Source organism: Trachinotus anak, unplaced genomic scaffold (genome assembly GCF_046630095.1).
Source record: "Trachinotus anak isolate AG129_WGS33_773 ecotype Australia unplaced genomic scaffold, CSIRO_AGI_Tana_v1 ptg000003l, whole genome shotgun sequence".
Taxonomy (NCBI): domain Eukaryota; kingdom Metazoa; phylum Chordata; class Actinopteri; order Carangiformes; family Carangidae; genus Trachinotus; species Trachinotus anak.
In genome coordinates this window covers 11,463,537-11,475,192 of record NW_027273854.1, presented here as the reverse complement: position 1 = coordinate 11,475,192, position 11,656 = coordinate 11,463,537, and the positions used below count along the sequence as shown (strand labels likewise).

Here is an 11,656-nt window from a genome sequence, read left to right as displayed (position 1 = left end):
TCAACACTTGACATTGACGATAGCAGCAAAGCTCCCTCTCCCACCCTTCCCCCATCCATCCTCTCACAACCGCGAAGTAAAACCTGCTGATTCTCGGCTATCTGTGTGAGATCGGCTCTCTGACCACCAACATGTAGTCACCGGAGTGTCGCTGACACACGGAGCTCCATCAGAGGTCCATCTTTCTGAACTGCGCCTGTGCCAGAAGACAATCTCCCGCCCTCCTTCCACCATGCTGCAGATCGGAGATGAGGTGATGTATTTCTCGGCGGTGTTTCTGCTGGTGATGTTGGGGACGAGGAGCGCTACCGGTGCCTCCCTCCTCACCGCGTTCCTCTATGTCTTCATGGTGATGTTCCGGTTCCCTCCGGTGCCGGCGGACCAGGCCGGTCGCGTACTGCGGCCCAGGGCTCCATCAGGCGGCGTTCCGGTGGTGGCGCACCGCGGAGGGAGCCACGACGCTCCGGAGAACACCTTGGCGGCGATCAGAGAGGTCAGACATGCATGACATGCGCCAGTGTCCCGTTCTGATGGGGATGTGGAGCTGTGCATGGGCCTTGTGCTATAGAGCCAAAGCAACAGCTTATAGAAATGTAGGCTGCAGATATTTAGCACCCACATTAATGAGAGGTCTAGAGCTCCACGCGTTCAAGGGAGACCCTCAAGACATATTTAAGGGATTTTGTCTGATAATAAATACATTGATAGCTTTGCATGTCGTGACTTCCCTGTTATTTCTTTTTTTTTTTTTTTTTTGCAGATCAGTGACTCACTGTGCTGCTCAGCCTTTTCTATAAAATGAATTGTTTATAAATTGATGCCACCTTCTAGATGAAGTCCTCTGTTACATAACTCTTAACTCACAGACTTGTAAATCCTTGCTTCCCCCACTCTTTCTGTTTTTGTGCATCATCTGCTGCTTGTAGACTGTCCCATATGCCTGTCGCCATCCTGTAGCACCACACTACTCTAACCAAACTCTCTCTGAGTCTCATCTGACCAGTTCCTTCACACCTTTCTTTTACTCCAATTAGCTAATGTTCAGCCTCCTTCTACAAAAAAAAAGTAACCTCCTTTTCTAGGCAACTATTAAATATGATGGACCACATGGCTTTTAAGGACCCTAACCATGCTACTGAGGGGTGATGCTGATGCTGTCTGACATTCCTAACCGTCGACATATATGTCTGGGTTACAGGCACCAAAAACAGCATTTTCATTTCTTGGTGACGGTTGTGTTTACTCTCCTGACAGGAGTCTGTTCTTGAATCCATATTTTTTTTTTATTGTTCGTGTCTTGAAATTGAGACTCTACAACATTTTTTTTCCTACTAATTTTCTCATAATTATGAGATCAGGATCTTATATCCCTTTTGAAACCTCTGGAGTCAAACCCCTGATAGGTAGAAACCACAATATGACTCACAAAGTAGCCCAAATGATTACAAACAATTAATCCAATTAGTCAGTTGTATGTTATCTCGTAATAAAGAGATAAGCTCTCCAGTTTTTTCCTTTGGTAATTTGGTGCACTTGCGTAAACTCTGGATCACACATATATTTCTCTCCTGCATGTCTGATCTGTCACTGGGCGAGACCAGAATCTGTGCAAAATGTGGCACATTTTTGTTTCTCTGGTGTCCAGTGCACAGTCCTCCAGGTGTCGCTTTTGACAAATTATATTTCGAGTGACGCGGTCACTCAGTCTTTGTTATCCAGCTAAGAAACACTGCTACATCTAAATTGTTTTGTTTTGATTATTTTTGAAATTTTATTCATGTTCATCTCTAGAGTGAGGCTGAAATGTACATTACTGAGGCTTTATGTCCTCATGAGGGAGTGAAGTCAAATAATCTTTTGTTGTCTTTGCCAAACACTGAAGCAGCCACCCTGTAAATGTCAGATCTGTTCATTCAGTCTATTCTATGCGTCCATGAAGCAACTTAAGATCAACAAGCCCCATTTCAATGCAACGATTATCTCCACCTTCTTCATCTCTCATGTTACACATAATGTATAGGCAGCTATGGTCAGTTTAGTCTTCGGTTCACATCAACTTTGTACGTCTCTATCACAAACACCATGCCAAAAATTCAGGTACACTTTCTGTCTTTTTGTCTTCATTTCTTTTTGTCTTCTTTTCCTCTCTGCGATTTCCTGTTCTAGGCCAGTAGGAACGGGGCAACCGGGGTCGAGCTGGACTTGAGTTTCACAGCTGATGGCGTCCCGGTACTGATGCATGACGAGACTGTTGACCGCACCACCAATGGGTCTGGACCAGTTAATAAACTGCAAATTGTGCAACTAAGGAGATTAGATGCTGCTGCTCACCACAGGCTGAAGTACGCTTCCTGTTATCAGTCACTTCAGCTTGCTTAAGTTTGTGATTTCATGCTCTGATGAGGAAACTGAGGACAGTGTCCATGAAATATTTACTTGGAAACTGGCTATATGTGAAGATGTTCTTGATCAAAAAGTTCCCCAATCCCTTGCCCTTTGCAAATATGTCATCATGTAAAGATTTTGGCACTCTCCTATTTTATTTTGTTTATGTCACTTAATTTTGTAAATATGAGCATGTTTGCCTTTTTCTTTATTTCTCATGAGAGTGGTTTGAGGAAAACATCCTTGTTCCTCTGCGGTTTTCAAAGACATCAAAGATGGGAACAAGATAAACAGACTTGAAAATATGAAGCTGATGCACCAGTAATACTGTATCATCTCAGTATTAACTTCCAAAACCGCTGTGATTTCATCCCCAGGGACAAGTTCAGTGGAGAGAAAGTCCCAACTCTGCAGGAGGCCGTGGAGGAATGCATAAGACATCAGCTGACCATATTCTTTGATGTCAAAGCTCAACCTGATAAGGTGCTAAATATACTGACATGGCAGATTTACTTTATACTGACATATAAAGTAAGAGGTAACATTTTTTCATATGAAAAAAGGATGAAATGACCTTTGTTAAATCAATGCATAATGAAAACTAAGTTTCCTGTATTTAATTAGATGTGTATGTACACTGTACATATACATATGTATATGTATATGTATATTTACAGTATATGTGGAGCACTTTTCACAAACTCAACAATTTCTATAACTGTGCAGTTGCTTTTGGAATGATGAAATGGATAAGACTAACAATGAGTCTTATATGAAGACATGCTGAAGCAGTGATCAGAAAGATTTAAGTTACAGCTGTCTGGCTTCAGAAGGTACAACCTGCCACTGAACCATTCAGGAACCTCTTCAAATAAGCCACATAATAAGCCATATAACATAGTAATATGTTTTTTTATGGAATATTAATAAGTTTTTCTCTTTTGCAGGCAGCATCAGTGCTTCATGAGATTTATAAGAAGTTTCCAGCCCTTTACAATTCCAGTGTCGTTTCCTCCTTTGAGCCCAAAGTTATCTACAAGGTAACAAAAATGATGAATAATTAACAAAAATGCTCATCATCATCTTTGGACAGTTATTTTAATCTTCAAAGGAAGTGATATTACCAACTTCACAACCCTTTACAAGTGCAACATCAATTTTTGTGTTTCCTCCTCTGGTTTTCTTTTCATTTTATTCATTTACTTGATATTCATCATGGTTTTTAACTAACTTATTCAATGAATGTAGAAGGAGCAATGACAACACCCACTGACTGAAAGGGATAGTCACTTAAGTGATCTAAGCCAATGGAAGGCCCTGCATCTAACTTCTAATAAGACAGCTTTTTGTTGACCTCTGACCTCTTCTGGCCTACAGATGCGTCAGACTGACCCCAACGTGGTCACAGCCCTGACCCACCGGCCCTGGAGACTGAGTCGCTTTGGTGATGGTACTCCTCGGACCCTGTCAACATGGGGTCAGCTCTGGACGGGGGTTCTCGACGTCTTGTTGGACTGGGCCCACCACCACATACTGTGGAAACTATGTGGTGTCTCTGCCATCCTGGTGCAGAAGGACTTTATCTCACTGTAGGTGAAATTAAGTGTTTTATCACTGCAGTGCACAGGCCCAAAGATGTGTGTAACTCTCAGTATTTAAGATGTTAAGACGTAGCTTCTCTTGTATTTATTTGATGTATTTATTTAAAAGTGACAATCAGGAAGAACTGCCATCTGGTTTTCATTTGAATCGCTGAAAAAAAGATTACTGTCGTTATTGGTCCTCACAGAATGATGCTGCAGCACATGGTTTGTCCCACGTAACCGGGGTAACTGCAGAGAGACTGTTGAGACATGTCCTCACCAGGCCATCTTCTTCATCAAGTGGTTCACAAACTGGTGATCGTAATCCCCCAAGGGCTCCAAAGATAAATATGGGAATGGTTAAATGGATAAATAAGAAAAACAGGAATTTCTTTTACGCAGCTTATACTTTTTCTGACTTTTTTTCTCGCAAAAAAAAACCCCACACAGTTTAACCGTTTCAAAAAAATCCTTGAAATGAAATCTGAGAAGGAAAAAATCTGCCTTTTGTTGAACTACTCACTGCTCCTGTCTACAATAAGACTATAAACAATGATGACATAGGTCATTAAAGCTTCATTTTATGGAGTCACAAGCCAAAAAGGTTCTGAGCCAACGTTGCATATCATGTGTTGTTTGCAACCAAAAATGTGTTACTCCTGCTCCTTCTTTGCTGTGCTGTTTTCTCTTATCTGCCTCCTCCTCTCTCTCACTCAGGGACTATGTTCAGTACTGGGCAGAGCGCGGTGTGGAGGTGGTGGGCTGGACTGTAAACACCGCTGTGGAGAAAGACTACTACCAAAACCTGCTGAAGATCGGCTACATCACTGACAGTTTGCTGGAGGACTGTGATCCTCATTACTGATTGAATGATCTCACACACACACACACACACACACACACACACACACACACCCACACACACACATATTTATACAGCAGTTCAGGACATACGGAGGTGATCAAAACCCCAAAGAAAATGAAATGTTCCACAGTCTCCCAATGAAGAAAGTAGAAGTTGGAAACTCTTCGATTAACCAAAAAAAAAAAAAAAAAGTTTCTTGTCTTTTTAAAGAACATAAAAACACTGAGATATATACATTAGATTAAGTTAAATTTAAAGAGGAAGAAAGATTTGGTGCTAACTAGCTCTGTAGTGGCAACCCAAGCTTTATAGAAATGCATGTATGATTTACTCTAGATTAAGAATACATCATTACCTGTAGCTGGCATACAGGTAATTTCCCTTTAAATCTACAGGCAACCATGAAGGCTAAACTGTAAACCTCCTTGTCCTTATCCAACTACCAGCAGCAATACCTCCAGCTCTCCTGGAACAGGGATTAGGATTACGCTACCTTAAAGATCTTTTCTACCTTCTGTGCTGATGTTTGTTGCACCTTTAAAGAGACGTCAGTGTAAATAGATGTAACATTAGACATGTTGCCATTAATGGCATTAATGCCTACCATCACGATATTTATTTAATAATGGATCTCTTGTGGATATTCTAGAACTTGACTTGCTGATCACTTGATTGTTTGATTGTTCAGAAAATTACCTGCTGTCATTATGTGCCACAGTTGCACAAATACACAAAAATTTTTGCTGCAAGATATTAAAACTTTGAATGACCCATCTGTAAGATAATGATCTAATTAATATAATTTGACTGTGTTCCCCAAATACATTTCTCCTCAAGGGAATGAACTCTGCCACACCGGTGTGACTTGTTTGATACGTACATAATGAATCATCACTGGGACAACTTGTTTTCAGAGCCATCCGTCCCTTCTGTGAAAGAAATGTTTGACTCACCACTGAAAACCTCTGCAAGCTATGTACAATTCAATTTTCTTTCAAATACATCAGTTATTTTCTGTCAATTTGAACACTCACATTTACAGACACCGACTAAAGACTATCAGACTCAGCCTTAAAAAGCCCACCATAACTTGTCTGTAACTGCAGAATGTAGACTCAAAACTCAAAACTCCCACAAATGATGCAGAGGACATCTGGTGTCTGTGGGATAAATCAAGATTTTCCCTTTTTTTTTTTTGTTTTTTTTTTGTTTTAGTTATTTAAGGAGTTCTCGTAGGCAAAAGGCTGAACAACCTCATCTTGGTGACAAATTGTTTCTCTGAGATAAAAATTGAGAAAAATAAAGGAATAAATAAATCAACATTTCTCTTGCGTTTCCTCCTTTTTCATTTCCTGTGGTGTTAAGAGACAAATCATCAAAACATTTCATGGTCTTTGTTTGGCTGAATTGAATCTTATGAATGTAAAATCAGTTTGCAGAACTGATCCAAGTTCGCGATGACTTTTAAGTGAAAATCCTATGTTCATACGTTTATTAAAAAAATGTATTAGCCCATCACTCTGTAGTTTACAACAACACAGCTTCATGAGTTAGTGTATTGTAAAGCATGGTTGCATTGTAAACAGATGTGTGTCTACAGTATGACTTGTGCACCTGAGCTCTCCTGTGTGTACTGTGAACACAGAAACGTTGGTCAGGTGGGGGTTTCTCGGAGGAGCAGACAACATGAACCTTGTTGAATAAACTTTGGAGGAAACTGAACTCATCTGAGAGGACTGGATTTATTCAATTCATGTTGCTGTAAACAGTGGTGTGAGTGCGGGAAAGCCAGTCATACTAAATATCAAACAGGTTATAATTGTACTGGACATTTCTAGAATAAATCCTCAACAGAGGGAAATCAGGGATAAAAAAAAAAAAAAATTGTGTAATCACACAATTTCTTCACATTATGAGGATTTCACTCTGTGCTCAGTGGCCCCTGGAGGCCCCCCGTTATGGATTTGTTACAATACCGGGACACTGTCTCTTTAAAGCGCCGAAGGAGGCGTGTGGCTACGTCGAGAAGTGGTGCGCTTTTGACGGCGTGCGTCCCGTGGCTTCTGGATGACAGCCGCTGTTTCAGGTTGTGTGACATTGTGGCGGCGGCAGGACACCTCAGCACCGAAGTGATTTGCAGCGTATGTCTGAACTCGGGGACGGAGACGTCAGGTGAAAGGGAGGGGAGGCGGGGCGGGGGGGGGGGGGGGGGGGGGGGGGGGGAGTGGAGGAGGGGGGGGGGGGGGGGGGAGTGGAGGAGAGGGGGGGGGGAGAGTGGAGGAGAGGGGGGGGGGGGGGGGGGGGGGGGAGTGGAGGAGAGGGGAGGGGAGGGTCGCCGGCTGCGATGCGAGGCTCTGCTCCCTGAGAGCTGTGCCCAGTTCAGTCTCACGTCAGCTCCGTGGGTTTCCCGTTGGCTTCGGTGTTTCGCCCTGTGAGCGGAATTTCGCCTGATCAGCTGAGAGGCGGACTGACTTAAAGACACCCTCTTTACACCGACAGGACCCTGGAGGCGTGTGTTCAACTTAACGCGCCCTCACAAGCAGGCCCGCTCCACCTGTCTCTGCTCCACCTGGGACGCTGCTGCTGCTGCTGCTTCCTCTTCTTCTCCTCACGTCGAAGTGCTCAGACTTGAAGTTCACAGGTGACCTTCCCCCGCGCATGATGTACACGATTACAAGAGGTCCCAGCAAACTGGTCACCCAGCGACGCACAGGTGAGACTCTGGACTTTAATAAGCAACTTTCAGACACACTTTGCTGAAGATCCGGCAAACTAATGATCATTTGGTTTTGTTTTTTAAAGGAACATATGCTTTTCTCCGCTTTTTTTTTTTTTTTTTCCTAGGGCCCACTCAGCAGCTGGACAACAAAATAAACGACTTCAAGCACAAACAAACGTCCTGGGGTCTGCCTGAGTAAGTGAACAAAGAAAAATCTCACTGATGCTCTCAGCTGTGTGTCTGTGATGCTCTTTTTTTTTTTTTTTTTTTTTTTCATGCGAGTCTATTTAATTGGCTCCTGTTTGCAGGGATCAGACTTGACGTCCCAGGTTAAAGTGTACGTTAGTGAATGACGCTGTCCTGGCAGCAGTGAACGTCATCATCTTGAGACAGGCAGCAGTCCTCCATAAGCACAGGCCTGAATGATTTATAACACACCTTCACCCTGAAGGCTGGGTCTGCCTGCTGGGCTGTTTTCATGCCTTTGAACCAGCGGGACTGTGACCTTGTGGGAAGGCAAGGTGGCACATGGTCCTTCACTCAGCTGTTGCAATCTCTGACTCCTACACAACCAACCTTGCTTGACTCTAAGCCCAAAGGCTGACACTTCTGGTAAAGGAGAGTTATCAAATCATGTGCTGTGTATGCAAAAAAAAAAAAAAAAAAACCCTCCAGGCTACCTGTGACATCTTTCTCTTCCTCCTTATACCCATCAGCCTTCCTGCACCCAAGATAGTGTTCAACCGCCTGAATGGTAAAAAGTACCATCACCCTGCTCCGGCTCTCCCCGCAGACAACCATCAGGAAGAGACTTTCACCGCCTCACACGAGGAAAACGTCAAGTTTGTCTATGAGGGTAAGGAAGTGAGTGAATGGTCTGACTGGAAATACGAGAAGATGACACTAGGAAAGACTTCTCATTGTCTTCACTGTGTCTAATCCCCAACGGCTGTTTTGTGAATGACATTGTTTTACAATCATAGTTTATAAGAGCTGCCACCCAGCCGCCTCCTCCCCCTCTTCCAGACCTCACCCACACAGCTGCTCTGACACTGATAGCCATGATAGGCAACCAGCAGTGAAATGCTCTCACACCCACATATCATGCTTCTCGTGACCCGTGCTGGCACCTACGTCCTGAGGGAAACAGCATTTTTTTTTTTTTTGGCTTCGGCTTAGACCCATCAGGCACTCAGGGAAAGAGACTCGTTGTCTGCTTTGAGGAAAGGCAACAAAAGCTCCTGACAGGATGAAGGCTTTTGTGGGGTCTGGATGAAACTCTACACAGTGACCCAGTTCTGAAGTGTGTGTGTGTGTGTGTGTGTGTGTGTGTGTGTGTGTGTGTGTGTGTGTGCGTGTGTGCGTGTGTGCGTGTGTGTGTGTGTGTGTGTGTGTGTGTGTGGCTCTTTTTAACATTCACAGACTCATGCAGTCTCCAGGAGACTTCATTTGGCTTAAGCTCGTGTTGTCTGTGTCTTGTGAGTTGTTGGTGTTGAAGCTCAGCCACTGCAGCACATAAACAACTTCAGTAACCTTGTCATTGAGTGGACAAGGACACAAAGTAGGCCCCGCCTCCAGGCCCCCTGTTCAGGGTTGATTCTTTCTCTTTTACTCTCTGAAATACCTCAGTGTACAATATAAACAAACTGAAAGTGGCAGCGATAAAATCTGTTATAGTTCATATACACACACACACACAGGCACACATACACACTTACTACATGTGACAAGTCCACATGCTGCGTTATTTGAAACACAAATGGAGTGGCAGGAGTGGCAGGCCTTTGAAGCAGTTGCCCTTGTGGACTTTACTTGTTTGACACTGGGGTGCAGGATTTTTTTTTTTTTTTTTTTTAACATGGACATATAGTGTAAGACCATTTGCTGTTACCTGCTAATTACACTCTGAAAAGATTCTAATAACATTTGATTTTGTTTCTTTAACTACCACAAACACAACTGTGTTAAATCCTGTTTTGTGACCTCTGATAGATGGTCAGAGGTCTAATAAAACACATCATGGACCTGCAGTCACTTGTCGGTGTTAATCGTGGCCGTACTGACTGAGTTGTGTTTGCAGCCTGGCAGGAGGTGGTGCAGCAGGAGCAGGGGCCCAGCCAGGGGTCAGAGGGCGCCCAGGGAGCAGTCTACTATAAAGAAACCACTCCCAGCCCACACATGGACAGTGAGTACAGCGTCTCGTCTTTCTCACAGTTCTCTACACGCTGCACCATTTTCCCCTAGGTGCTCCCTCTTTCCAGTTTATATGTCTGCATTTTTAATGGTCCCTTTTATGGCAGAACTAAGCAAGATTTTCACGTAAAATATGTCTGTTTTTAAATTAGCCTGTTATAACTATTAAAAATAAGAGGGCTTCTTAATATTTTTGTTGTTCAGTCTTTTATGAACACAGCCCACACGTCTATAGTTAGTCTAACCTGGACAGCAGGTTGTATTGGTTTATGACAGCCAGCCAACCAAGGATTAAAAGAACTGCCTCTGATCCTTCCAGCTGGAAGGAAACTAGCAGAGGTCACAGGCCTGTCTCTCCTCATTGTCCAAATTAGATGTGCCAACTCTGTTGACACATTTAGAAATACCAATTCAAGTTTCATACTTCATTGCCACGTCACCCAAGCTGACAGGAACTTGTAAACTCAGATTAAAAACACAACATACAACACGTGTCATGCATCAAGAGGAAATGTCCATGTAATGTGTAGTTTTAAGTTTTGGGTGATTGTTCTTATTTGAATACGCAGATAATAAGCTATAGTTATAGCTAGTCGTAAAATGAAGCGTGAAGCCAATATGACAACCTTACACAGGTTATTAGATATGTAGTTATTTGATACAGCTACAGATATTCATTTTTCCTAGTATCAAACAAAGTAGTGATTTTAAGCAAGTTATGTACAGCCATGTTAGTGTCAATGAGACACTTTCCAATGTGTGACACATTGAGGTTACATAATTAATAATGTGGAGATGTAGCCTCTAATTGTGACTACTTGTTTCAGGTTTTTTGTGTTCACTGCATGTGGCAAAATGCTATCAGGTTTGCACTGACATTAGCTTGACAGATGCAAATGTTGCAGTTCATAGCATTTACGACATGCGCCAGAAAACTTACCACAGTAGTTGTTACTGAAAAAACATTTGTGAAAACTGATGTTACTGTCGCTGTTTTATTAATGAGTCGCTTTCTGAGATCCACAAAATTTAGACGAGATATTTGGAACTTGTATGGTAGCCTGCAAATTAACGGAGGGCAGCAGTTTCTCATTGAATCTCACTGTTGACAACTGGCGCTGAGCACTCAATCATATGTGAGTTTATGCTTCCGGTCAAAACTGTCAAAATAGACTCGCCCTATGGTAACCTGAGCTACTCCACCCCTTGTTTACTGTTTGTGTTGACATAATGCAGAAATTATAGGGTAAATAGAGCAAGAGATAAGGAATTCTATAAAAACTGAAAACTGTATTTTTAATTAACAGTAACTGCATTTCTTACTTTCGATTTCCAATAGTGGCAAAGAGCATGTTTTGTTTTCCATGTTTCATCCTTGTAACAATGTTTTAGTGTGAAATGAACATTACAACCTAACAGGCTACTGGGATTGTTCAACACTTCTAATGTTGACTCGTGGTGCAAATTACTTCACTGCTTTCCTTTCCAGACTTTGTGCCCATTGACCTGGATGAATGGTGGGCCCAGCGCTTCCTAGCCAACATAGACAAGCTGTCCTGACACTCCTCTGGGATTTATGGATCTTGACAGGCGGTCAGGAGGTGAGACCTGAAGCGGAACGGCTCACTGAGGAGGATACCTGGGAGCAGCAGGTGTGATGGGACAAAGTGCCCCGATGTGATTCAAATGGAAGGACAGCGCTGGGACGCTTACATAGAAACCACAGAGAATCACCTCACTTGAACTGTAAGCCTTTTAACCCCAACCCATTCAACACTAAGCATTCAGTCTGCCACAGATGGCGCACAGAGGGACGATGTCTTGAAGCTGAGGTTTTCTCATCTTGCCACCCTGAAAACAGAGATGTCATGCTACTTCTGAAATGCAGTAAAATTGTCTTTTCAAGAATCT

General features: G+C 42.9%; 2 protein-coding genes across 2 annotated transcripts; both read left to right on the top strand.

Moving 5' to 3' along the window:
* Positions 1-61: 61 nt before the first annotated feature.
* Positions 62-5,042, top strand: LOC139617134 (glycerophosphodiester phosphodiesterase 1-like). The gene is made up of 6 exons (XM_071473650.1): positions 62-493; positions 2,167-2,342; positions 2,763-2,868; positions 3,333-3,425; positions 3,763-3,974; positions 4,686-5,042. The coding sequence occupies exons 1-6, from the start codon at positions 233-235 to the stop codon at positions 4,831-4,833; spliced, it is 996 nt and encodes a 331-aa protein (XP_071329751.1). The 5' UTR covers positions 62-232; the 3' UTR covers positions 4,834-5,042.
* Positions 5,043-7,145: 2,103 nt separating this feature from the next.
* On the top strand, positions 7,146-11,653 carry LOC139617118 (MAPK regulated corepressor interacting protein 2-like). Its single transcript, XM_071473649.1, has 5 exons — positions 7,146-7,546; positions 7,678-7,747; positions 8,269-8,408; positions 9,633-9,737; positions 11,235-11,653. Exons 1-5 carry the CDS (start codon positions 7,492-7,494, stop codon positions 11,303-11,305), a joined length of 441 nt encoding a protein of 146 aa, XP_071329750.1. The 5' UTR covers positions 7,146-7,491; the 3' UTR covers positions 11,306-11,653.
* Positions 11,654-11,656: the final 3 nt, after the last annotated feature.

What these genes read in the sequence shown, in the direction of transcription:
- LOC139617134 (XM_071473650.1), top strand. Translation starts at nt 233, where the DNA reads ATGCTGCAGATCGGAGATGAGGTGATGTATTTCTCGGCGGTGTTTCTG. An exon ending in CCTTGGCGGCGATCAGAGAG is followed by an intron (nt 494 to 2,166) that starts GTCAGACATGCA and finishes TTCCTGTTCTAG; the next exon opens with GCCAGTAGGAACGGGGCAAC. An exon ending in GCTGCTCACCACAGGCTGAA is followed by an intron (nt 2,343 to 2,762) that starts GTACGCTTCCTG and finishes TTTCATCCCCAG; the next exon opens with GGACAAGTTCAGTGGAGAGA.
- LOC139617118 (XM_071473649.1), top strand. Translation starts at nt 7,492, where the DNA reads ATGATGTACACGATTACAAGAGGTCCCAGCAAACTGGTCACCCAGCGA. An exon ending in GGTCACCCAGCGACGCACAG is followed by an intron (nt 7,547 to 7,677) that starts GTGAGACTCTGG and finishes TTTTTTTCCTAG; the next exon opens with GGCCCACTCAGCAGCTGGAC. An exon ending in ACGTCCTGGGGTCTGCCTGA is followed by an intron (nt 7,748 to 8,268) that starts GTAAGTGAACAA and finishes TATACCCATCAG; the next exon opens with CCTTCCTGCACCCAAGATAG.